At 45.8% G+C, this 27,624-nt stretch overlaps 1 protein-coding gene across 2 annotated transcripts in view; it reads right to left on the reverse strand.

The window, feature by feature from the left end:
- Nucleotides 1-25,416, reverse strand: part of NFX1 (nuclear transcription factor, X-box binding 1) — a 72,894-nt gene extending 47,478 nt beyond the window's left edge. For both annotated transcript variants that reach the window (XM_062208076.1, XM_062208075.1), the window contains exons 1-7: nt 25,322-25,416; nt 20,571-21,575; nt 8,443-8,601; nt 7,576-7,653; nt 5,495-5,600; nt 2,468-2,539; nt 821-960 (exon numbers count right to left, since the gene is read on the reverse strand). In XM_062208076.1, coding sequence (XP_062064060.1) covers nt 821-960; nt 2,468-2,539; nt 5,495-5,600; nt 7,576-7,653; nt 8,443-8,601; nt 20,571-21,575; nt 25,322-25,346 — 1,585 coding nt within the window. In that variant the 5' untranslated portion in view covers nt 25,347-25,416. The remainder of the gene's footprint in view (nt 1-820; nt 961-2,467; nt 2,540-5,494; nt 5,601-7,575; nt 7,654-8,442; nt 8,602-20,570; nt 21,576-25,321) is intronic.
- Nucleotides 25,417-27,624: the final 2,208 nt, after the last annotated feature.

A 27,624-nucleotide genomic window follows, 5' to 3' on the forward strand; every position in this document is an offset into this window, starting at 1 on the left:
GTTTTCTGTTCTTAGATTTCATATAAATAAAACCATAAAGTAACTTCCTTTCTGTATCTAGTTTGTTTCACCTAATATGATTTTGAGATACATTGTTGATTGCCTAGTAGGTTCCACTGTATGAAAATACTGTGATTTATCTGTCCCTTTTCTAGCCAATGGACATTTGAGTTGTTGACATTTTTGGGCTCATACACACATATATTCCTGTACAAACCTTTGTGTGACTTAGGTATGAAACTAATAGTGGAATGGTTAGATCATAGGATACACATATGTTTAATTTTATAAGAAAATGGCAGGGCCGGTGCTGTGGCACAGCAGAGTAAAGCCCTGGTATGCAGTACTGGCATCCCATATGGGCTCCAGTTTGAGTCCCAACTGCTCTACTTCCAATCCAGCTCCCTGCTAATGTGCCTGGGAAAGCAGTGGAGGACAGTCCAAGTCCTTGGGCCCCTGCACCCATATAGGAGACCCAGAAGAAGCTCCTGGCTTCAGATTGGCTCAGCTCCACCCATTGCAGCCATTTGGGGAGTGAACCAGTGGAAGGAAAGACCTTTCTGTCTCTGTCTCTACCTCTCTGTAACTCTTTCAAATAAATTAAATAAATCTTAAAAAGAAACTGGCAGAATTGTCCAAAACGGTGACATCATGTTACATATCTGTCAGCAATGCATGAGAATTCCAGTTGCCTTTCCATTACCAACATTTGGTCATTAGTCTTGTTTTAGCCATCTTCATAGGTTTGAATAGGTATCTCACTGTGGTTTTCTGAGTGTGTTATTCTTTTTAGCAGTTTTTTGGTACATCTACCACTTACCCTGGTTCAGTATGATCCGGCAAGGCTGGCACTGACCCCCATGGCACAGCTCAGCACAGTGGTGCTGACCACAGTTCAAAACATTCTCACACGGGTTAGAACAATGGACTGAGATGGCCTGACCACAGCGAACTGTGTGCCTGGAAAAACAGAAGATGAGAAGACAGCATCAGTCTAAGTTCCCTCGGAATACCTAATCCTCCCTCAAAACCTATTAAACTTTTCCCTTGACCTCCCTTTCCCCCACTTTTTCTATGTCTCCCTCTTCTAATTCTTATTTCCTCACTCTACCCTTCTCTGTTCTTTCTCCTTTCTCTTTGTTCTATTTCCCACTCTGCCTTTCTCTCTGCTCCACTTTCTGATCACGGGAGGAACTAAAGGCTTATTCCAATTGATTTTATGTGATCTGGTCACTGTGTTCCATGAGATAGCAAGCAGCAGGGGAAAGAGCTTAGGGATGAAGATCTGGGTTCTAGTCCTACTCTGCCTGGAGCTCCCACAGTACCTTACAGAGTGAGGAGGAAGAGAAGCAATAATATACCCAGATCTGACTTGATATACATTGAAAGTGCCATGGCATGTCCCTGGGACCTGGCACTCAAACATACAGCTATAGTACTTAGAACATATTGAATGTGACTCTGATTCAAGGTGGGCAAAATCGTTCTAGTTTTGTTCCAATAGATATCCTGATCTTGGCCAATTTATCAGCTAGAGAAAGATATCAGGCCAGTGCTTTCAGACAATTGGCTTCAGGTCTTTCCAGGGTCATGGTTTGTCTACTCTCCTGCAAGAAGAGTTTTATTCTGTGCTTTACTCCCATCTCGGCTCCATGTTTTGTTTTAAGGAGGCACTGACACATACACAGATGATCGCTTTGTAGTGCTCAGCATCATGTCTCACACTGGCCTGTTAGGCTACTATCATGACCAACACCTTGGCTATCATCAACTCCCTGACATGGGCAGGGTTGGTGAGACCAATGAACTTGCCCAGGATCAATAACCAGTAAGTGGCAGAGCTCAGAGCTGACCTTTCTGACCCAGAACCTTGCATGTGACTCAAACTGCTTACTGTGGTTAATTTAGCAGACAGGAAACAAATGCAAATCACTGAAAATCTGCATGATCCCATCTTGTCTCCTGGTTCCGAACTCATTATAAGATGTTACAGGGCCTCAGAGGTGTTCACAGTTCTCAATGATCACTGCTATGATGATGCAGAACTTGCATTATAACGGAAAGATGATGGGCTTTGGGGCTCAGTTATTCTTTCAGCCAATAAAAACTGAAAACTTCCTCGATGCCAGACACTGTGCTTGGCATAGGAAAATAATCCCTGCCTCCTGAACCTTAATGGGCATGGGTTCAACTCCTGATTCAGCCACTCACTAGAGGTTTAAAAAGAATCTCAGTCATCTTGGGCAGTTCACCTGAAATGGCTAACTGAATCACAATCTCACCTGTTCATACAACTTCTTCTCCATGGAAATCTTTAGCACAGCACAGGAAACTACTGTTTACAGAAAGTACTATTTACACTTACCTACTATTTATATCTACCTACTAATCATCAGTTTTAGAAATTGACAAGTATATCAACCATGAAGAAACTGAGGTCTTCTGTAGAATGCAATTCTGACTTTACCTGGTCCGTCCACATTCGCATGCTTTCGTCATAAAGGCAGGACAGGGTGGACAGGGTCCAGGATGGCAGAGACTGAAAAAGAACAAAGTTTCAAGGATAAAACTATACCAGGTATCCAAACCCAAACAAAGCTACCCAAAGCGGTGTTCTACTGCATAAATGTCAATAAGTAAACCTATGCTTTAGTGTTTGTATAATGTTGACTACTTAAACAGAAGTGTCAACTATATTTTTAAATTAAAAAATACCAGTTGTATTTGGATATAACAAAGATGAATGATGGTAATACAAGATGCAAATGTAAGGCCGGCGCCACGGCTCAATAGGCTAATCCTCCGCCTTGCGGCGCCGGCACACCAGGTTCTAGTCCTGGTCAGGGCACCGGATTCTGTTCCGGTTACCCCTCTTCCAGGCCAGCTTTCTGCTGTGGCCCGGGAGTGCAGTGGAGGATGGCCCAAGTGCTTGCGCCCTGCACCCCATGGGAGACCAGGAGAAGCACCTGGCTCCTGCCTTCGGATCAGCGCGGTGCGCCAGCCGCAGCGGCCATTGGAGGGTGAACCAACGGCAAAAAGGAAGACCTTTCTCTCTGTCTCTCTCTCTCTCATTGTCCACTCTGCCTCTCTGTCAAAAAAAAAAAAAAAAAAAAGAAGCAAATGTATTGGAGACGGTTCACAGAAAGATCTGGAGCTTAGACATGCATTATAGGTCAGAATTAGACCTCTGAAAAGAATGTTTTCTATAGGAGCTGTGTATGGCTCATAGAGACCAACAGGAAAAAAACTATAAAACGGAATTTGTATATTCAAATAAATACTGCTCTCTTTAAAGCATACACACTGGTAAAACACATGCTGCTTCAGAAATACCTCTAACATTTTGGGACCCTCTACCATAACTTTTTTTGGGGAGGAGGAGCTGTCCCCAGTGATGGTAAATCATAATCCTTTGGGAATTAAAAACCAAGCAGGGCCACATCTAATTTATCAGGTAAGTAACTGAAGTTGCTCTGAAAAACAGATGTGCCTATAGTTTTTAGTTTTTTTATGTGACTCTTAAACCAGCTCTGGTAACTCATTTGTAAAAGTTCTTAATATTTAAAAAACTGACTTTCATTTTATTTGAAAGGCAGAGACATGAAAGAGACATAGAGACAGAGAGCTTCCAATCACTAGTTCATTCCCCAATGTCTGCAACAGCCTTGGGTGGGCCAGAGCAAAGCCAGGAGTCTGGAACTTAATGTGGTTCTCACAGAGGTACCTGAGCCATTATCTGCTGCCTCCCAGAGTGTGCATTAGCAAGAGGCTAGAATTGGAAGTGGAGCAGGGATTTGATCCCAGGCACTTCATTATGTAATAGGGCATCCTAATCAGTGTTTTAACTGCTATGCCAAATGTCCGCTTTAAATAAAGTTTAAACACACTGAAAACAACCCACAAACAAGTACCCTTAGGAGACATAAATTTAAGTTACATTTCAAATGATACTCCCCAACCCTTTCAAGTGAGCCAAATTTCATGGCTGTACATTTGGTAATTTCAGACCAGATAAATACTGGTCCCATGTGAGTGACTTCAGGTCATCTCAAATATCCCTGAAGCCTGGACCTAAACCTAGGGTTATTTTTTTTTTTTTTAACCATTAGGCGGATTTGCAACTCTGGCTACATATCAGAAGCACCTGGAAAGCTTTAAAAACTACAGATGTTCCGATTCAACTGCTCTGGGGTACAGACTGGGTGTTGCAAGCATTTTGGGAATGAATCAGGAGATAGAAGACCTCTTTCTCTATCAACTCGGCCTTATATATATAAATAAATATATCTTTTAAAAACTGCCTTATAAACGGAGGAGTCAAGTCAGCAAACGAATCCAGAAGGAAGGACCTACGCCAGTGGTCAGAGGGAAGGATGTGGCTGACAGCCTAGGAGGTCAAGGCCCTGCTGTTCAGTTGAGTCTGAAAGACTAGTGATAGTCTTGGCTGTTCCACTGCTGATCTAGTCTCCTACTAATGCACCTGGGAAGCAGTGAATGATGGTGTAAGTACTTCAGCTACAGATACGCATGGGGGAGACCCAGATGGGAGTTCCTGGCTCCTGGCTTCAGCCTTGCCTAACTCTGGCTGTTGCAGTCATTTGAAAAGTGAACCACAAGATGGAAGATCTCTCTCTTTTTGTTTTAAACATTACTTGTATTCTTTTTTTAAAAAAGGTTTATTAATTTATTTGAAAGTCAGAGTTACATACAGAGAGATGCAGAGGCAGAGAGAGAGAGAGAGATGTTCCATCTGTTGGTTCACTCCCAAGTTGGCCCAATGGCTGGAGCTGTGCTGATCCGAAGCCAGGAGCCAGGAGCTTCTTCCGGGTCTCCCATGAGGGTGCAGAGGCCCAAGGACCTGAGCCATCCTCCACTGCTTTCCCAGGCCACAGCAGAGAGCTGGACTGGAAGTGGAGCAGCTGGGTCTCAAACCGGTGCCCACATGGGATGCCGGCCATGCAGGTGGTGGCCTCACCTGCTATGCCACAGCACCGGCCTTGGAAGATCTCTCTCTCTCTCTCTCTTTCTGTCACTCTGCCTTTCACATAAGTAAATAAGTATTCATACAAATAATATTCATGCAAGTAAATAAATAAATAAAAAAAATTTTAAATTAAAAAAAAAAAAACCCATACAATTGCCGTCCAGACAGAGGTTATACTCTACTCTTTCCAGCCTGGACAGCAGCAGAGGCTAAAATATCTGAGACACATTTCTTCTCAGAAGCCATTGGTGTAACACAGTGGCGGAGAAACACTGGCTTTGGAAATTATAGCTCTATCATCATCTTCTAGCAATGTGACATTGGGTAAGATACTCGGCCTTTCTGAGCCTCATCTGTGAAGTGGAAATAAATGCCTACACAAGTTAACATGTAGAGTGCCTGGTACAACCTTCACCCCAGCCTGCTACATGCGAACCAGATATGTGTTCTTAGAGCCACCAGCAAAGCACGTCTACCAGGAATCCCCAGGGGTCTAGAGTTCCAACTTACAGATTACAGGAATGTGGACAGTCCTGGCCAGGCTGTTTCCTTCTACAAACCTCACCACAACTATGTGGAATTTCATTTCTGCTCCATTCAGGATTCTTTACCTTGCCTAAAACACATCAGATCAGAGAGTCAATGGCACAAACTTCAATCATATCCTTGATTTTAATCAAACAGTGCAGTTTAGCTAGAGAGCATGAAACTTCTGCGTGGCTTTCATTAGTTCAACAAATGCATTATCTCACACCCTAAAGTAAAAGAAGATGAATGTAATGCTACTCATCAAAAGCTTAACTGAGTATGATAAATCTTAAGATAAGCCTCTACAAATGTGCCCTGGACTATTATGGAAGTATCTTCGGTAAGGATCAGAAAGAGGGAATAAGAAAAGATACTACAAACACATGGGGGAGGGGGCAGTAAGAGCTGGAAAGGCTATAAATCCTTTGTGTAGCAGTAACTCACCTAAAGCTACAAAGTAGGGATAAAATGGCTATTATTTTATAATGAGTGTCATACTGCAAATCTTTTTTTTTTTTTTTAATAAAGATTTATTCGAAAGGCAGAGATACAGAGAAGGAGAGAGAGAAAGGGGGAGAGAGAGACAGAGAGAGATCAATCTTCCATCTGATGGTTCACTCCCCAAATTGCTGCAATGGCCAGGCCTGTGCCAGGAGCCAGGAGCTTCTTCCTGGTCTCCCATGTGGATGCAGGGGCCCAAGCTTTTCGGCCATCCTCCACTGCTTTCCCAGGCACATTAGCAGGGAGTTGGATTGAAGTGGAGCATCTGGACTTGAACTGCAGCCCATATGGGATGATAGCACTGCAGGTGGAAAAGGCCATTTGGTGTCAGAACTTGAGTAAGTGAATGAGGATCTAAAGAAAAGAAGGGGAGGGGCCAGCACTGTAGCTCAGCAGGTTAAAGTACCAGCCTGCAGCGCTGGCATCCCATATGGGTGCCGGGTTCAAGTTCTGGCTGCTCCACTTCTGATCCAGCTCCCTGCTAATATGCCTGGGAAAGTAGCAGAAGACAGCCCAAGTCCTTGCGCCCCTGTACCCACGTGGGAGTCCTTGAAGAAGCTCCTGGCTTTGGATCAGCCCAGCTCTGGCCATTGTGGTCATTTTGGAGGAGTGAACCAATGGATGGAAGACTTCTCTCTCTCTGGCTCTACCTCTCTCTATAACTCTTTCAAATAAAAAAAAAAAATCTTAAAAAAGAAAAAAAAAAAAAAAAAGAAAAGAAAAGGAAGGGAAAAACAATCTCCATAGTCAGTGAGTGAGTTCACCAAGGGATTGAATTCAGAAGATAAAAAATTGACGGCCAATGACTAACTCCTGGTGAAAGCTGCCAAAAAGGTTAAGAGTTTACAACTCAGCTCTAAATGTGGTCAGGAAGGGTCACTGACGACTTCTGCATTCATTTTCAGTGAGGCATTAAGGACAGAAGCAGAATGTCAGTGGTCCAAGGAGGGAAACACATGATTAAGAAACAAAACATGAAGAATCAACAACTAGATAGAGAAGGTCAGTCATTAAAAGACAGGAAGGGGATAAAAGGACATGCAGGAAATAGGCTAGCAGCAGGAATGAGCGTCTGGATCACAGGAAGTTTTTTTCCTAATCCATAGGAAAACTGAGTTATTCAAAAACAGGAAATACTTGTATTCCACAAAGAGGGAGGATGCAAGGACAGAGTTTGTAATGCTGGTTTACAGAAAAGACCAACGACTTATTTCTTGGATAGCAATAAGCATTACCTTTAATTCATGCTGCTCAAATCGGGACTACCAAACTTGCAGCTGGGAATGAGAGGAAGCCCATGTCTACACCTGCCCCTACCACCTGGTCTGCTCTGGTGTCACAACTAAGACTGCCCCACAGCTCCGAAGCAGCATGAGCTTGGTTGGCAGGAAAAGATGGATGGCCCACCTCCAGAAGAGTGTGCCCAAGAGCACAAAGGCCCATGAATCCAGCCGTGTGATGGACAACATGAGTACGATGGTGCGCAGCAAACCACCTCTCCTGGATTAGGAACTAGGGTACAGTGTTTGAAGTGAAAGAGACTCCAATCTATACAAACTTACCACAGAAACAAGTGTAGGTGTTGGGAACATGTGCGCAAACATTCTGACAGGCAGGGCACCTCCAACCACTCTGGCCATCTGTCAGCAAAAATGGGAGTAAGTCAAATGAAAAAAAAAAAAAAAACAAAATTTTTTAAAAATGTAAGTTATAGGAAGCCAACATATTAAAGCAGTGGTATTAGTTTCAACACAAATATATCAGACATTTAAGAAACAAACTCAAAATACTGAATGCTTTGCTTAAATTCTGTATTTGGGCTTATACTTACAAGGACTTTCAGATATAATGAATCAAGCAAGTATTCATTTTGTTCTAGTATTCCTAATGTTAATATTATCTGAATCTTGCCTTGCAAAAAAATACAGTACAGGCAGGAAAAATTTAGGTGTTTTGAACTAGAGAGCCATATTTCAGAAAACATAATAATAACAGTTGCATTATCCATGAATACGAGAACACTTTGGGGAAAAGCTACTACAATAAGCTACAGAGAAGATCTGTAAAAGGCAAAACAACTTCGATAATCTTAGGATAAATTAAACAATTATTAAACAATTGTGTTCTATAAATTTCTAAGGCAAACCATCCAAGAAATGTTTCCTCTAGCTGCTACTTAGATAAAAGCTACCATTTCCAATAAAAGTGACTGATTTTTAACAGAACCTAAATCTTTTTTAATATGGTCATGTTTAGCTGGTTTATGTAAGATCTACAACTTAATTCTAGTCATCTGATATGTGATTAAGGCAACATTCTCTCTCTGCAGATAAAGTACTTGAAAGGATTTAAACAGTATTTTTGATACTAGGTTTAAAATTTGAATATGCCAAATGGATGAAAATAAGTACTCAGAAGAGAGAAATCACCTGCTTGAGATGCTGGAGACCTCGCCCATTTCTTTATGCAGCTCAAATGAAAAACATGGTAGCAACTCTGACAACTCCACACTGGGGCCGTGACGCGAACCAACTCACAGCACACCATGCACTCATATTTTTCTGTGGTTAGCTGTTCAATTAGAGAACCTGTTTAGAAAACAAAATAGAAAAAGATAAAACTCAAACACAGAAACCCATACCTTACTTTGGTTAACCAAGGAGCAACAAGTCATTTAAGAACTCAGAGTCAGGCATTCGGTGTGGCACTTAATACACTGTATGGGAGGCCCACATCCCACACCAGGCTGCCCTGTTCACATCCCAGCTCCTCCACTGCTGATTCAGCTCCGTGCTGATACACATCCTGGGAGGCAGAAGGTGATGGCAAGTACTTGATCTCTGCCACCCACAAGGGAGACGGAGACTGGCCTCCTGGCTTAAGTTCTCAGCAGCTGCAGGAATTTGAGGGAATTAAACAGCAGATAAAGATCTCTCTCTCTCTCTCTGCTTTTTAAATCAAATGCAAATAAATGGAAGGAGGAAGGAAGGAAAAGAAAGAGAAAAGAATCCCATCACAGACTTTAAGGGCTACCTGATTCTAAGAAGCAAAGGCTAGTCTGTTTCATGACCTGTTTCCCTGAAAGTTGCAGGTTTTGCTGAAGTTTTTGGAATAGCTCGCTCTTTTGCGTGCACTCTCTCTCTCTCTCGGGAAAGCCTGAAATAGATACCTGTGTGGGTGATTAAAGGGAAATCCATACACTTCAGAAAACAGGTGAACACATCAAAAAACTAAATTCTAACATTCAACCAAAGAAAAAAGCCCAATATTAGAAATTTAGTTTAAAATACATCATCAAAGAAGAAGAAACAATACATAAATGAAATTTTAAAAAATATTTAGTTTTTTACTTGAAAGGCAGAATTACAGAGACAGAGGGAGACACAGAGAGAGGTCTTCCATCTGCTGGTTCACTCCCCAAATGACCACAATAGCTGGAGCTGGGCCAGTCCAGAGCCAGGAGCCAGGAGCTTCTTTTAGGTCTCCCATGTGGGTGCAGGGGCCCAAGAACTTGGACTATCCTCTGCTGCTTTCCCAGGCACATTAGCAGGGAACTGGATCAGAATTGGAGCAGCGTGGACTTGAACCAACAAGTTGTGGCTTTTCCCACTATGCCACAGTGCCAGCCCCTGGGAAGATTAAATATTAATGCACATCTATTTTATGGCATATTACAAAATAACTTAAAATAAGACACATAAAGATTTCTTAACTATTGGAAAAACATTACATTGTAATAGGCAAAAGAAAGGATACAATTATTTGTATTGCATGATTTCACTACATAAAAATGGGCACTGAAAATTCTATAAGGAAAAAAGGACAAAAGGTTAAATAAAGCTGATTATATCTGGGGGTAAGACTAAAAAAGCTAGGTCTGGGGCCAGCACTGTGGCGTGGCAGGTAAAGCCACCACCTGCAGTGCTGGCATCCTATATGGGCACCGGTTCATGTCCTGGCAGCTCTACTTCCGATCCAGCTCTCTGCTTTGGCCTAGGAAAGCAGCAGCAGATGGTCCAAGTCCTTGGGCCCTGCACCCACGTGGGAGACCCAGAAGCAGCTCCTGGCTCCTGGTTTCAGATCGGCTCAGCTCCAGCTGTTATGACCATTTGGGGGGTGAACCAAAGGATAGAAGACCTCTCTCTCTCTGCCTCTCTGTAATTCTGCTTTCCAAATAAAATAAATAAATCTTAAGAGTTAGAAGTCAGTGCAGCAGAGGTGAGTATCCGGTGTAGTAGTTAAGATGTCTGCATTCCCCCATTGGACCTCCTGGGCTTGAGTCTCCACCCCCCATCGGATCTAGCTTCCTGCTAAGGTGCACCCTGGGAGACAGGGAGGTGAATATTAGTTGTGGAAAAGGCTTGGAGCAGTCTTAGATGAAAATGGGGAGGAAAGCTGTCCAAGGACACAGAAGGGGAAACGGGCAGTGCTATAAGACAATGGAGGCTAAAGAACACTATTCAAAAACATTTACTGAGCAATTCTATGTACCAGGTACTTTTTCAACAGTAAAGGCAGATACTGGGCAGAACAGGAATACATCTGCCCATATGAAGCTTATTATGTAGTAAAGGAAGGCAGACAATAAACAAATAATGAAAAGATATAGGGGCCGGCGCTGTGGCAGAGTGGGCAAAGCCGCTGCCTACAGTGCCAGCATCCCATATGGGCAGCGATTTGAGTCCCAGCTGCTCCACTTCCAATCCAGCTCTCTGCTATGGCACGGGAAAGCAGTAGAAGATGGTCCAGATGCTTGGGCCCTGCACCCGTGTGGGAGACCTGGAAGAGGCTCCTGGCATAAGAGTTCAGAGATGGCGCATCCCTAAGGCTATTTTCCTGGGGTTCGATATGGAATCAGAACAGAAGAGGTCACCACCCATATGATCACTAATCACCCAGAATAATAGCAGGTTTTCATTCTCAAACTAAAACACATGTAAAAATTACAGATACTTGTTAAAAAAATAAGATTGTTGGGCCCTTTGCTCATCTCTGTTTAGTTAAGTTTGTGGTGAGGCCCAAGAATTCATATTCTAACAAGTTCCTAGGTGTTACTGATGGCTGCTGGACTGGAACTACATTTTGAGAACCACTAGGGTAGAGAAAAGATATAGGCAATTTGCATCAATACACAAGGACTGGAGATGGGGGATTTGGAAAATGGTGACAAGGGCAAGACATGGAAGGTGAGGTGTAGCTAAAAGGTGGAGTGGCACTAGCTTCAAATCCTCTCTTTCCATTTCAATCAAACTTCTATTTCCACCACCCACACAAAACTTTTTAAAAAATATTTATTTATTTGAGAGGTAGAGTTACAGAAAGAGGGAGAAAGAGAAAGAGGTCTTGCATCTACTGGTTCACTCCCCAAATGGCTGCAGTGGCCAGAGCTGGGCTGATCTGAAGCCAGGAGCCAGGAGCTTCCTCCAGGTCCTCCACGTGGGTGCAGAGGCCCAAGCACTTGGGCCATTTTCCACTGCTTTTCCAAGCCAATAGCAGAGAGCTAGATCAGAAGAGGGGCACCCAGGACATGAAGAAGTGCCCATTTGGAATGTTGGCACTGCAGATGGAGGCCTAATCTACTACACCACAGTACCAGCCCCAAAACTGCTCTTTTTAAAACCAAAACCCTTCATAATGTCAAATGCACTTAGTCAATATGCAACTGTCATCTTCCTGGAGCTCAGTAGCATTTGTCCCAAAACATCATTCTCTTCTCCTTGAATTTTTTATTTGGAATTTGGAATACAGTTTACTTCTCTTTTTAAAAAAGATGTATTTATTTGAAAGAGTTACAGAGAGGGAGAGAGACACAGTAAGAGAGATTTTTGATCTGCTGGTTCATCCCCCAAATGGCTGCAACGACTAGGGCTAGGTCAGGCCGAAGCCAGGAGCCAGGAACTTCATCCCAGTCTCCCAAATGGGTGAGAGGGGCCTAAGCACTTGGGCCATCTTCTGCTGCTTTCCTAGGTGCATTAGCAGGGAGCTGGATCAGAGGTCGAACAGCTGGGACACAAACTGGTGCCCACATGGGATGCCAGCATCGCAGGTAGTGGCTTTACCTGCCAGGCCACAACACCGGCCCCAAACATGGTTTACTTCTTAGCTCAACCGCTACTCATTCTCCATCTCCTCTGTTGGATCCTCATCTTCCAACCTTGAAACTCTGAGGTACAGCACAATTCAATCTTCAAACTTTTCTTCTCTAACTACACTCACACCTTTGTCTCCTCTAGTCCATGAAATACTCTCTTCATATTGATAATTCCCAAATTTAAATTTCTTGTACAGACCTCCCTCACCAATGCCATTACTGTATATCTAACTCCCTACTTAACATGTCCATTTGGAAGTCTAATAGGCAACTCAAATTGACCTAAATCCTTAAAACAAACAAACAAAACAGAAATATTTGAAAGGCAGAGCATGAGAGAGAGAGAGAGAGAGAGAGAGAACGCATCCAAGAGAGACTGCTCAATCTTCCATCTGCTAGTTCACTCCCCAAATGGCTGAAAACCTGGGGCTGGGCCAAACTGAAGCCAGGAGCCAGGAACTCCACTGGGTCTACTTCCACAGCTTTCCCTGGCACACGAGCAGGGAGCTGGATCAGAGGCGGAGCAGCCAGGCCTCAAAACAGGTGCTCCGGGCTGGCGCCATGGCTCACTTGGTTAATCCTCTGCCTGTGGCGCCAGCATCCCATATGGGCACCAGGTTCTAGTTCCGGTTGCTCCTTTTCCAGTCCAGCTCTCTGCTGTGGCCTGGGAGGGCAGTGGAGGACGGCCCAGGTGCTTGGGTCCCTGCACTTGCGTGGGAGACCAGGAAGAAGCACCTGGCTCCTGGTTTCAGGTTGGTGCAGCATCGACCGTGGCAGCCATTAGGGGAGTGAACCAATGGAAGGAAGACCTTTCTCTGTCTCTCTCTCTCACTGTCTATAACTACCTGTCAAAAACAAAAACAAAAAACAGGTGCTCCAATATTGGATGCTGGCATCACAGGTGGTGACTTAACCCAGTGTGCCACACCAGTGCTCCCTTCCTTAATTTCTCTCTCCTGTATCTGACATCCAATCTATCTGCAAATCTTTTCAGTTCACCTAAATCTATCCACAGTTTAATCAATTCTTGTCTTTTCCACCACTGTTGCCCCAGTCCAACTCTCTATCATCTTCTACCTGAATTACTGCAATAGCCTCCTAACTTGTCCCTTTGCTTCCTTAGCCTGAGTGATCATTTTAGAATTTAAGATCAGGGACTGGCATTGTGGTACAGCAGACTAAGCCACCGCCTGCAATACCAGCATCCCACATGGGTACTGATTGGTGTCCTGGCTGCTCTACTTCCAATCCTACTCCCTGCTAATGTGCCTGGGAAAGTAGCAGAAGATGGTCCAAGTACTTGGGCTCTTGCCACTCACACTGGAGACCTGGAAGAAGCTCCTGGCTTTGGCCTGGCTCAGCCCTGACAGTTGTAGCCATTTGGGGTGTGAAGCAGCAGATGTAAAATCTGTCTACATTTCAAATAAATAATAAATCTTAAAAAAAAAAAAAGTACAATCATAGCTTCCAGCAGCTTCTCTTCTTCCTCAGTATCAAGTCTAAAGGCTTCACACAATTTGATCCCTGCTATTTCTCTGACCTCCTCTCCCGCCCCCTTCTTTATTGGCAACAATGTGTATGAATTTGCTCTTCCCTCTGCCTGAAATGCTCTCTACCAGAGCCACGTGTTGCACTCTGTACTTTATTCTGGACTCTGTTCAAACGTCTCCTCTCAAAGATATTGACTTATTTAAAATAACACTCCTGTTACTCTGTCCTTTTTACTGCTTTATTATTATTATTATTTTGAAAATTATTTATTTGAAAGTCAGAGGTAGATGGTCGGTGCCGTGGCTTAACAGGCTAATCCTCCGCCTTGCAGCACCGACACACCGGGTTCTAGTCCCGGTTGGGGCGCTGGATTCTATCCCAGTTGCCCCTCTTCCAGGCCAGCTCTCTGCTATGGCCCGGGAAGGCAGTGGAGGATGGCCCAAGTGCTTGGGCCCTGCACCCGCATGGGAGACCAGGAAAAGCACCTGGCTCCTGGCTTCGGATCAGCAAGATGCGGCAGCTGCAGCGGCCATTGGAGGGTGAACCAACGGCAAAAAGGAAGACCTTTCTCTCTGTCTCTCTCTCTCACTATCCACTCTGCCTGTAAAAAATAAATAAATAAATAAATAAAATAAATAAAAAAAAAAAGAAAGTCAGAGGTAGAGAGAGAGAGAGAGCAAGAGTCAGAGAGATCTTCCATTGGATGGTTCACTCCCCAAATGGTCAAAATTGCCAGGGCTGGGCCAGGCTGAAACCAGAATCAAGGAATTTCATCTGGGTCAGGGAACCAAGTACTTGCACCATCTTCCACTGCTCTCCAGGGTGTACTAGCAGGAAGCTGAATTGCAAGCAGGGCAGCTGGGACTCAAACAGGCACCCATATGGAATGCTGGCATCATAGGCAGTGGCTTTATCTGCTATGCCACAAAGCTAGTTCCAGTTTGCTTTTTTTTTTTTACTTTTTTTTGACAGGCAGAGTTAGAGAGACAGACAGAGAGAAAGTCCTCCTTCAGTTGGTTTGCCCTCCAAAAGGCTGCTACGGCCGGCGCTGTGCTGATCTGAAGCCAGGAGCCAGGTGCTTCCTCCTGGTCTCCCATGTGGGTACAGGCACCCAAGCACTTGGGCCATCCTCCACTGCCTTCCCGGGCCACAGCAGAAAGCTGGACTGAAGGAGGAGCAACGGGACAGAATCCGGCACCCCAACCAGGACTAGAACCCGGGGTGCCGGTGCCGCAGGCGGAGGATTAGCCAAGTGAGTTGCGGCGCCAGCCAACCCTTTACCTTGAAACCTTTAACCTGACATATGATATTTAAGTATTTTCTGAGTGTCTTCCCCATCAGAATGTAAATGTCATCAGTATTCCCTGTAACCAGAATAGTACTTGACACATAGTATTTACTTATTAAATGAGTGATGTTTTCTCAAGAATAATAGGGATAATGTGAACATAAGGCCCCATGAGATTTGTTGGGTAGAATTCTAAGATGGCTTCCTAGACTTCCAGCTCCCTGATGTGTACGCCCTGCATAATCTCCTCCCCCTTAGTATGGATGGCCCCGACCTTTGTCAGAGGAGCCTGTTAAAAAGAGCCTAGAGATCAGTAAACAGAAGTCAGAGATTCAAAACTGCTACAGATGATTTCCTATAGGCTTCAAAGAAACCAAATGCCATGTTGTAGAGGGCACCACTCAGCAGAAAACTAAGGGTGGCCTCTAGGAGCTGGGAGTGACTTCCTCGCCAACAGCCACCAAGAACACGGGGACTTTGGCTGGGAGGAACTAATCTCTACCAACAACAGGTGGGCCTAAAGAGGACTCTAAGCCTCAGGTGACAGCCTATTCCTGGCCAGATTTCAGCCCTGTGAGACCTTGAACAGAGAATTCAACTAACCCATATCCGGATTCTTGACCCACAAAAACTGTGACAAAATAAATGCATGCAGTCTTTACGAAGCTATAGGACACCATTAGCCAGCGTTAAGTATTCAAAAATAACTCTGGTATAACACTGACTGCTTTGCATGTGAGCTCAAGCCCCAAGGACTGCCTGTGAAGCAAACAAGCAGAACTACAAAGCAGTATAAAAGCAGAACCCTGGACAGGTGGTGGCTTCAGGAACTGGGCTGTCCCTCACATTAACTGGAAGGAGACCAAGATGGTAAGAGCAGCAGAATGACGCTAGCCTTAATGAAACTACACTCGGGAAAATGAGAAATATCTTTCATTTTATTTTATTTTTTTATTTTTGACAGGCAGAGTGGACAGTGAGAGAGAGAGACAGAGAGAAAGGTCTTCCTTTGCCATTGGTTCACCCTCCAATGGCCACTGCGGCCGGTGCGCTGCAGCTGGCGCACCGCGCCGATCCGAAGGCAGAAGCCAGGTGCTTCTCCTGGTCTCCCATGGGGTGCAGGGCCCAAGCACTTAGGCCATCCTCCACTGCACTCCCGGGCCACAGCAGAGAGCTGGCCTGGAAGAGGGGCAACCAGGACAGAATCCGGTGCCCTGACCGGGACTATAACCCGGTGTGCTGGCACCGCAAGGTGGAGGATTAGCCTGTTGAGCCACAGCGCCGGCCGAGAAATATCTTTCAAAGACTGCAAAAAGTTGACTTCGGGGGCTGGTGTTATGGCTTAGTGGGTAAAACTGCCATCTGTGATGCTGGCATCCCATACCGGTGCCAGTTTGTGTTCCAGCTACTTCACTTCTAATCCAGCTCCCTGCTAATTGCCTGAGAAAAGCAGCAGAGGATGACACAACTGCTTGGACCCCTACCACCCAAGTGAGAGACTCAGATAAAATTCCTGATTCCTTGCTTCTGCTTGGTGCAGCCCTGGCCATTGTGGAGTCAATCAGCAAATGGAAGACCTCTCTGTCTCTCCCTCTGTCTGTAACTATGCCTCTCAAGTAAACAAATAAAATTAAAAAAAAAAAAAAAAAAAAAAGGCCGGCGCCATGGTTCAATAGGCTAATCCTCCGCCTTGCGGTGCCAGCACACCGGGTTCTAGTCCCGGTCAGGGCACCGATCCTGTCCCGGCTGCCCCTCTTCCAGGCCAGCTCTCTGCTGTGGCCCGGAAGTGCAGAGGAGGATGGCTCAAATCCATGGGCCCTGCACCCCATGGGAGACCAGGAGAAGCACCTAGCTCCTGGCCTCAGATCAGCGTGGTGGCTGGTCGCAGCGTGCCAGCCGCGGCGGCCATTGGAGGGTGAACCAACGGCAAGGGAAGATCTTTCTCTCTGTCTCTCTCTCACTAGCCACTCTGTTTGTCAAAAAAATTTAAAAAAAAATGTGGTGGAGACTGAGGCAGCAGAAGACTGCGGAATACAACAGATGCCAGAATCTACAGGTGACAAAGCCACTGAATATAACTTAAAAGTGATGCAACTCAGTATGTTTTAGAAAGATCACTTTTTTTTTGTTTGTTTTTTGACAGGCAGAGTTAGACAGTGAGAGAGAGAGACAGAAAAAGGTCTTCCTTCAGTTGGTTCACCCCCCAAATGGCTGCTACGGCTGACGCACTGCGCCGATCCAAAGCCAGGAGCCAGGTGCTTCCTCCTGGTCTCCCATGGGGTGCAGGACCCAAACACTTGGGCCATCCTCCACTGCCTTCCCGGGCCACAGCAGAGAGCTGGACTGGAAGAGGAGTAAGTGGGACAGAACCGGCGCCCCGACCGGGACTAGTACCTGATGTGCCGGCGCCACAGGCAGAAGATTAGCCAAGTGAGCCGTGGCGCTGGCCAAGAAAGATCACTTTCTGATGCTGGTGTAAGAGATGAACTGAAATGGAGAAATTAACAGATTGTAAAACCGGTTAGGAACTACTGCAATTTTGAGCATACAAACTGAGGTGGCTGAGATGATATAGGTTGAAATCCACAGAGGCAATGTTACCATTCTCTCTTGTGGTTTCACAACTCAAAATTAATCTTGTCATCAGCCATCAGTAACACCTGCACCTGCATTTACCCTTACAATATTCCATATATGCTTAAAAAAACTCCTGGGGCTGGTATTGTGGCCTAGTAGGCTAAACCTCCGCCTGCAGTGCTGGCATATGGGCACTGGTTTGTGTCTCAGCTGCTCCTCTTCTGATCCAGCTCTCTGCTATAGCCTGTGAAAGCAGTAGAGGATGGATGGCCCAAGTGCTTGGGTCCCTCACGTGGGCGACCCGGAAGCAGCTCCTGGCTCCTAATCTGCTCAGCTACAGTCACTGCAGCTATTTGGGGAGTGAACCAGTGGATGGAAGACCTTTCTCTCTGTCTCTCCCTCTCTGTAACTCTCTCTCAAATAAATAAATAAATATATTTTTAAAAAATTCCTAGGGTGGGCATTTGGGCAATAGTTATCTTTTTTTTTTCTTTTTTAAATAAGATAAATGTACTTATTTGAAAGTCAGAGTTAGAGAGAGGCAGAGATAGAGAGATCCTCTATCTGCTGGTTCATTCCCTAGATGTCCACAATGAGCAGGGCTGAACCAGGCTGAAGCTACGAGCTAGAAGCTCCCTCCAGGTCTCCTGCATGGGTAGCAGGAGCCCAAACACCTGGGTCATCCTCATCTGCCTTTCCCAGACAAACAGCAGAGAGCTGGATTGGGTGGAGCTGGATTGAATTGGTACCAGGACCTGAACTGGTACCAATATGAGATGCCAGCAATGCAGGCGGCAATTTTACCTGCTACCCCCACAACACTGGCTCCAAAACACTTCCTGGATATGACAGTGGCCTGGTTCAAGTTCCAGCTCCACCTCTGATCCAGCTTCCTGCTAATGTGCATCCTGGGAGACATTAGATGATGACCGAAATACCTGGGTCCTTGCCACCAACATGGAAGACCCAGACTGAGTTTCTGGTTCCTGGATTTGGCCTAGCCTGGTCTTAGCTATTGTGAGCACAAGGAGTGAATCAGTGGATGGCAGGTCTGTTTCTCTGCCTTTCAGTTAAGATGAAAATAGGCCGGCACCGTGGCTCAATAGGCTAATCCTCCACCTGTGGCGCCAGCACACCGGGTTCTAGTCCCAGTCGGGGCACCAGATTCTCTCCTGGTTGCCCCTCTTCCAGGCCAGCTCTCTGCCATGGCCCGGGAGTGTAGTGGAGGATGGCCCAAATCCTTGGGCCCTGCACTCCATGGGAGACCAGGAGAAGCACCTGGCTCCTGCCTTCGGATCAGTGCAGTGCACCGGCCGCAGCGCACCAGCTGTGGCAGCCACTGGAGGGTGAACCAACGGCAAAAGGAACACCTTTTCTCTGTCTCTCTCTCTCACTGTCTACTCTGCCTGTCCAAAAAAAAAAAGATGAAAATATACAATAAAAATTTTTTAAAAAGTCCTCATTTGAATTTATGATATACACTCAGCTCTCAATATCCATGGGGAACTAGTTTCAGGACTCCCTGAAGATACCAAATTCATGGATAAAGTCCTATATGTAAAATGGTATCATGGGGAGCCGGTGCTGTGGCATAGTGGGTGAAATTACCACCTGCAGAACCAGCATCCTATATGGGCACTGGTTCAAGTCCCAGTTGCTCCACTTCCGATCCAGCTCTCTGCTATGTCCTGGGAAGGCAGTGGAAGATGGCCCACTGTGGGAGACCTGGAAGAAGCTGCACCCCTGTGGGAGACCTGGAAGAAGCTCCTGGCACTGGTTCAAGTCCCAGTTGCTCCACTTCCGATCCAGCTCTCTGCTATGTCCTGGGAAGGCAGTGGAAGATGGCCCACTGTGGGAGACCTGGAAGACCCTGCACCCCTGTGGGAGACCTGGAAGAAGCTCCTGGCTTTGGATCAGGCACAACTCCAGCCATTGTGGCCACCTGGGGAGTGAACCAGCAGATGGAAGACCTCTCTCTCTCTGCCTCTACATCTCTAACTCTGCCTTTCAAATAAATAAATCTTTTTTTTTAAAAAAAATATTTATTTATTTGAAAGGCAGAGTTACACAGAGAAAGAGAGGGAGAGAGGTTTTCCAACCTCTGGTTCACTCCCCAGGTGGCTGCAATGGCCAGAGCTGTGCCAATCTGAAGCCAGGAGCCAGGAGCTTCTTCCATGTCTCCCATGTGGGCAAAGGGGCCCAAGGACTTGAGCCATCTTCTACTGCTTTCCTAGGCCATAGCAGAGAGCTGGACCAGAAGTGGAGCAGCCGGGACTAGAACTAGCACCCATGTGGGATGCTGGCACTGCAGGTGGCAGCTTTACCCACTATGCCACAGCGCTGGCCCCAAATAAATCTTTAAATAAAATAAAATGGTGCCAGCGCTGTGGCTTAACAGGCTAATCCTCCACCTTGCGGCGCTGGCACACCGGGTTCCAGTCCCGATTGGGGCGCTGGATTCTATCCCGGTTGCCCCTGTTCCAGGCCAGCTCTCTGCTATGGCCCGGGAAGGCAGTGGAGGATGGCCCAAGTCCTTGTGCCCTGCACCCGCATGGGAGACCAGGAGAAGCACCTGGCTCCTGATCAGCGTGATGCGCCGGCCGCAGTGGCCATTGGAGGGTGAACCAATGGCAAAAAGGAAGACCTTTCTCTCTCTCTCTCTCTCTCACTATCCACTCTGCCTGTCCAAAAAAAAAAAAAAGGTATCATGGTTATATATATCCTAAACACAGTCTTATACTTCACATCATCTTTACATTACTTATAATACCTAAAACAATGTAAATGCTATATAGTTTCAATATTGTATAGTTTAGGGAATAGTGACAAGAAAAAAATTTACATGTTCGGTACAAATGCAATTCTTTTCCAGAATATTTTTAATCCACGGTTGAATCTACAGATGCACAACAGCAGATGCAGAGTGCTGGCTGGATATAGAGGTGATTAAATCTTGGGGAGAGGAGCAATGGATGGTGGCAGAACTCAGGTAGATAAGACAGATACTTTTCACTGTACCTTTTTATACTTTCCAGTTTCTAAACTATGCGTATATATCACCTATTTTAAATTTAAAATAAAAAGAAATTCATCCATCTAGATCAGTTTACCTGTATGTGTTTCCACATTCTTCAGCACATGGTTCTGTTTGCCTCTGGAGAAAGGAGATCCTACTTGAGGATCCTGCCTCCGAATGGTGCATTTCTCTTGGTCAGCCCTTCTGGAAGACTTGCTGACAACTGCCAAATTCCCACTGTCACAGGCGGACTTTGTTGGTCTTTCACTGAGACTGTCCTTTGGAACGCAGACCATGCTGTTTCTGGGCCCTGTACTTGTATGTCGCTGGCCGTCCTGTTTCGGTGGATTCCTGCCTGGTCGTGGCCTGGCCCCCTCTACTTCCCAGGGAGGCCTTTTCTGTGGGTATCTTCTCTGCTCATTTCGTTTGGCCCCACACCCATCTAGTACTGCTTTTCTAGACGATGCATCCGAAGAGTCAAGGTGGAAAATCACCACAGGCTTCGTATTTTCAGATCCAGCCTCCTCAGGTTTTGGAGTTATTCTGTTGCCCCATTCACATTTCAATTTGCCCTTGACTTTTGGTCCTTTGCCATAGCTGTATAAAGATTGTGTTGCCTTTTTGGGCTTCGCTCCCCTGGGATCTGCACCGACAACTTCCTTCTCACTCTCAGAAGGGCTGTGCTCTATGGGGTTTGTCCCGCTCTCCAATCTGGCCACGCTTTCTAAGTTAATTACATCTGAGGTCTGTTCAATGAGATTCTGTGCTTTCTTGACTCTTATGTGGTGCTTTTCACTCCTCAATTTGTGCCAAGGTTGACTCTGAAGGCCATGGCTCTTGGACGATTTATTAGAAGCAGAGGACTGGAAAGAAGTCTGTTGACTCTTGGGTTTGCTTCCTAGAGGATGATAACTGTGCTGAACAGCAGAGATATCATCATAAGGGAGTTGCCTGGCAAGGTGACAGGGAGGTGGTGAACTGAAATTTCTTCTACCACTTCTACTAGAGTCTAGTCTCCTTTGAGTCCCACAACTTAGACCAGAATTTTTTCTCTCTTGAGGAATGAACTCAGCAGCATCTGTATTGAATTTAAAAGTACCTAGGATATAAGAAATAAACATATCAGTAAAAAATCAACCATCCATGAAACCCATGAAAACTAAAAATCATATCTACAAGCTATTTTCCTGCAGACTGTATAAAACAGGCCTTAGTAAGACCTTCAGCTCCCTGAGAAGGTAATGGGTTCCGTGTGCTTGTGGAGGACTGATCAGGAGCCACGCCAATAGCCACTGACAGCTAAGAGCTTCTGAGCAAAAATCACGTGGGCTATCAGGTATTATGTTTACGTGTATTTATTTTGGAAAAAAAAAAAGAAACAAAATCTTAAGGTTAGCTAACAGTTCAGGAAGAGATATCTTCACATTCCACACAGTCTTTCAAAACTCTAAAGCAGCATTGTGTAATGCCAAGCAAGCAGGCTTTTCAGTCAGCTAAAATGGGTTTAAAGTCTGGCTCTCCGGCTTACATGTGAGCTCACAGGTATCATTTGACTACCGTCAGCCTTGGTTTCTTCATCAGTGACAACAGGTAACTGCTTTTTTTCAAAAGGCAAATGTGAACTCATTAAGATTTGATGTAGACAGTAATATACTCAGCACTGTAAGTATATTAGTGGCCATCTCTTCCTCCAGGAATACATTTTGGGTTTTCCATATACAACTTCACTAATATTGATCTAGAATTCCAAAGTCTCCAAAAAAGCACACTCCCCTTCAATTCCACTCATTTTTCCCTAAGATGCCTCAACTGAGTCCCTGAAGCCCAAAGACAAAAATGACTTGCATAAGAACACAAAACTAGTTAGTAATAAAGTCAGAACTATGTATGTCATGTAGAATATATTATGAACTGGGGCCAGTGCTGTGGCACAGTGGGTTGAGGCCCTGGCCTGGGGTGCCAGCATCCCATATGGGCGCCGGTTCTAGTCCTGGCTGCTCCTCTTCCGATCCAGCTCTCTGCTATGGCCTGGGAAAGCAGTGGAAGATGGCCCAAGTGCTTGGGCCCCTGCACCACTGTGGGAGACTCAGAAGAAGCTCCTGGCTCTGGATCGGCGCAGCTCTGTCCGTTGACATTATTTGGGGAATGAATCAGCAAAAGGAAGACCTTTCCCTCTGTCTCCCCCTCTCACTATCTGTAACTCTACCTCTCAAATAAATAAAATCTTAAAAAAAAGAGAATATATTATGAATCTATAGGACTTGGAAGGCATGGAATAAGTCTCTACCCATCATTTATTGTGACTTCATGGAAGTTATTTAGCTCAAGATTTCTCATAAGTAACGGGATCATAACGATACCTACATCAAAGAGTTGCTATGAAGAATAAAGTTAAGTGGTTAAAACCGTCCTTTATGATTGCTGTTAAGACCACAGACTATGTGAAACACACAGACTCAAGCACAGGTAGGTATAGTGCACAGCCTTAAGGTCTAACGTATATTTGGTGCCTGGTATGTGACAGTTACTACCTAACCACTTCAGCGTTATCTCATTGTATCTTGACTTTCCTGATTAGAAAACCATGCCACAGAGAAAGTAACATGCCCAAGGCCACAGAGTTCCTTCAAGGCAGACTCAGGATTCCAAATCAGGATGTGTGGCATTAGAGACCATGCTCCTATACTACAATACACTGACAGGTTGGGTAGTGAGTACCATAAAAACATACAGAGAAGAACTGAAGGAGATCCCAAAGGTCATGAGCGTAAATTCTCATTCAATCCAGGATGTGTCCTGAAAGCTTTCACAGACAGAATTCTGGGAGTAGAGGGGCTCAAAAAATGGCAAGAGATTACACAAACTCAGAAGGCAGTAGTTGTGTCCTGAAAACATAAGAGAGAACTTAAAGGTGGAAATGGGTCGACTGAACCAAAAGGTATTGGTTAGTTCTTTCCTGCTTAAAGAAACAAGGCAGAAATGAGGCCAATACTTGTCGGGAGTGGCCTGGAAAGGGTGTTTTATGTTGAGCAGTAATGAATTACTCCTATTCAAATATATGTTCCACCAGAAATGAAGTAATGGGCAAAGTCCTTAGAAAGACCCTTAAGAGACATGAGGAAGGGCAAAATGACACATCAATCAGGAAATCGGACCATGGCAAAGATCAGAGACACTCTTTTCCTTCACTATTTTAAGTCGCTAGAAGTCATTTGGTAAACAGATATATCACCACCAAGGCATGGTTATAAAACAGACAAGTGATACCCTGGATCCAAGCTAACACAGCAGCACAGCAGGTGTCCAACAGGTGACTGGGGCAGAACAGGGGACAACCAGCTGTAGACTACAAAGTTCAGAGACAAAACTGGTATTGGATAGGCTCACTGGGGAGAAAGATACTCTCTGGACTGAGCTGCTGTTTGGTGGGGATGCGGATTTGGGCTAGAGATGACACTAAAAGAACATGGTAATGGAACTAAAGAAAAATAAATGAAGGTACTTGCAAAGGAGTGGGGAGGTCTTTAGACTATCAACTCAGTAATACCATTACGGGGTAATGCAATGACCCCGTGATAACCTGGACACAACCCCAGGGGCCAACTTTTTGACTCCCAACCAGCCCCTACCCAATTCTGCTTCAAACACTGAAGGGTACCGAGACAGACGAGAAGTGAGCCTGGGGGTCGGAAGATCAATGGCCCCAATCTAGAGGCTTGGTGAAGGGCTGGGTGGGAGGAACAATGTAACACCAGCTAAACTGACTTATGCCCAAGTGAGGATTAGGGCACAACAATGCAGTGAGTGTTCCAACTTTCTACACTAAGGTCCCCAATATTAAATGCATTTTACATGCCACCTCATACACACTTTTATGGTCTTGGTGCCCCAAATAGCTGGCTGGTAGAACTAAGATTCAAACCAACAAACGTTTCCAAATCCCATGCTGGAAACTGCTGGTCTGTTTTTCAGAAACACTTGGGTCATGAAATAAAATCACCGTAGTGGGTTGTGACAAGCACTTTTTAAAAAACAAATAGAAAACAGAGTATACTGCGGACAGTTAAGGAAACCTTTGCTTCCTGAAACTTTTGGTTCGCTTTTATAGTTACGTGAAGTGTGCACTGAGGCGGTGATGCAAAACGCTTTTTTGATCGCTGTCCAATAAATGTTCGGAAACGGCTGATACCCAGGTCACCCTATGGATGTTCTACTACCAGTTAACATCTGCTAACATCTGTCTCTACATGCAGAGGCAATTCCAGGAGGGGAAATGAGCTAAGTTATGGAACAGGGACAGTACAGGGCGGGCGCCTTCACAGGAATTAACCTACTGACTCTCAGCTGACGGAGGAGGAAACGTGGACTCGGGCACAGTTTCTGGCAGGCTGAGATTTTTAACTACTGGAGTTCGGCTCGCGCCCGCGCCACCACTCTAGGAGATGAACACACCCTAAGAACGCGTGCAAACTCGCTACGCGTCGAGAGCCCGCCACCAGCTCGGGCGCGGACTCCGCTGACTCCCGCCCTCGGAGCTCGGGGCGAGGCTGCCCCAGCAGGACAGAATGCGCCCTGTGGCAGGGCGGAACACCCATATCGACTCACTGGGCGCCAGGATAGGCCGACTTTGCTCGGAAACCCAGTTGCTGGGCTTCACCAGCCAGTCGAAGATGGTGGAGCTCGCCATACGCAAGACGCGCGTGGCTTGGCCCTTCCGAGCCACTATCCCCATCCCCACCACGCGCCACTCTCGCGATATGACTAGCTGGAGCCCTAGGACTTCGTCACTGACCCAATTTCCGCTCCCTGAGAGGGACCCCAGACCCGCGTGGGCCAGGACAGTACCTGAGACAGGAGGCGCCTCCGCCATCCCGTGCCGCAGCACCTAAGCCAGCCCTGCAGCCAGGCGAGCGCTGTCACCCGGTCACGTGGCAGGGACTTCCGGCGCCGCGAGAACTTTCGCATCTGCGCGCCAGGTAGGCGGCCGCGGAAGTTGCGCGGCCAACTCTACGGCGCACACATGACGTCACACAAGCGCGCCAAGCGCTGGGCGGAAAGAGACTGGCAGCTGGAGGTAGATCAAGGTTCAGGAAAGGCGGGACTGGGTCCGGGGTTTGCGTAATCGTATTGTTTTTCTTTTAGAAAGAAAAGAAACAGGCGCTGTGCTCGCCTGTTGCCCTGACCTTTTGCCTTGCCATCTAGCTAACTTCAAGTGATTACAGGAGTCAGCTCGTACGTCATCTTGTTCGTAGATTAGGATTGGCGTTAAAAAAAAAAAAAAAAAAAAGAGCAGTCAGTGGGAAATCTAGGAGGAAAGTCCGCAAAACAAATTATAAAGGACTGATATCCAAAGAGCTCTTACAAATTAGAAAATTATAAGGTCCGTATTAAAAATGGTAAACAACTTGAGCAAATGGCAATAAAACAAATATAGACAGACATGGGAAAAAGTTTGGAGTCACGAATAATTTTTTAAATGTTTATTTAATTGAAAGGCAGAAAACAGAGCGACCAAAATCTTCCCATCCAATGGTTCACTCTCCAAATACTGACACAGCCGGGACCGGAACTAGCTGAAGCCAGGGGCCAGGAACTCATTCCAATTCAGGTCTCCCACATAGTGGCAGGAACCCAACTAACTTGAATCCTCATTGCTGCCTCCAAATATCTGCATTAGCAGGAAGCTGGAATCAGGAACCAGAGCCAGGAATCAAACCCAGGTACTCTCTTGTGGGATACAGATAACTGCTGCTTTCAACACGAGGCTAACTGCCTGCCCCTAAATCTCCTCTTTATATGCTCTCCAGCATCAGGTTGTTGTTGTTATTGTTTTTTTTTTTTTTGGTTTTTTGTTTGTTTGTTTGTTTAAATAACACAAAATAGACTAATAAATGCCTGATTCTCTGGACTATGTGAAGTCCATCCAACTGAGTATCTTAACCTGAATTGTTCACTGGAGCTCTTTAGGAATGCTTCATTATGTTTGAAAAACTGACTCTGACTCAGGGCTTGTTTGTTCCTACAGCCAACCACCTTGCTTGAGACCTATGCTGCTGAGGAATTTTTGTGGGACAACTGTTGCAGATTCTTAACTGGCTTCTCTGGAATGCAGAATGCCTCACACTACTTGTTTTCAAACACAGATACAGGAACCTCCTTTAATTCCCTAAAGTACAGCAAAGAGCAAGTGAATTTTAATGAAGGCTTGGGGATTAGGCCAATAGGCAGCATTTATAATTGACACTAAATCATTCCTAGGAGCCCAAACTTGACCTCAACTCTCTACTTAAACCCAGAAATCCAATGTGTGGCAAGAGCATTGGATTAATTCTCATCAATAGAAAACCAGGACTCCATCCAGGTCCCCCATGTGGGTTGCAGGGACCCAGTACTTTAGCCATCACTGCTGTCTGCCAGGGTACACATCAGCAGGAAACAGAAATCAGAAGTGGACCCAGAACTTGAATTCAGGCACCCTGATATGGGATAGAGGTTTTCCAAGCAGTGACTTAGCGTGTCAGATGCACAGCCCTCGGACATAGTTTCGTCAGAACTATACCGTGACATTGCATTGTTTTTGTTTTTTGTTTTTGTTTTGTTTTGTTTTGACAGGCAGAGTGGACAGTGAGAGAGAGACAGAGACAGAGAGAAAGGTCTTCCTTTGCCGTTGGTTCACCCTCCAATGGCTGACGCGGCTGGCATGCTGTGGCCGGTGCACCGCGCTGATCCGAAGGCAGGAGCCAGGTGCTTATCCTGGTCTCCCATGTGGGTGCAGGGCCCAAGGGCTTGGGCCATCCTCCACTGCACTCCTGAGCCATAGCAGAGAGCTGGCCTGGAAGAGGAGCAACCGGGACAGAATCCAGCGCCCCGACTGGGACTAGAACCCGGTGTGCCGGCGCCGCAAGGCAGAGGATTAGCCTAGTGAGCCGGGCGCTGGCCTGCATTGTTAAATACATATATTTTCATGGGACCAGCACTGTGGTGTAGTGGGCTAAAGCCTCTGCCTGCAGCACCAGTGTCCATGTGGTTCAAATCCTGGCTACTCCTCTTTCAATCCAGTTCTCTGGCCTGGGAAAGCAGTAGAAGATGGCCGAAGTCCTTGCACACTTGTGGGAGACCTGGAAGAAGCTCCTGGATCCTACCTTTGG

This window comes from Lepus europaeus, chromosome 12 (genome assembly GCF_033115175.1).
Source record: "Lepus europaeus isolate LE1 chromosome 12, mLepTim1.pri, whole genome shotgun sequence".
NCBI lineage: Eukaryota > Metazoa > Chordata > Mammalia > Lagomorpha > Leporidae > Lepus > Lepus europaeus.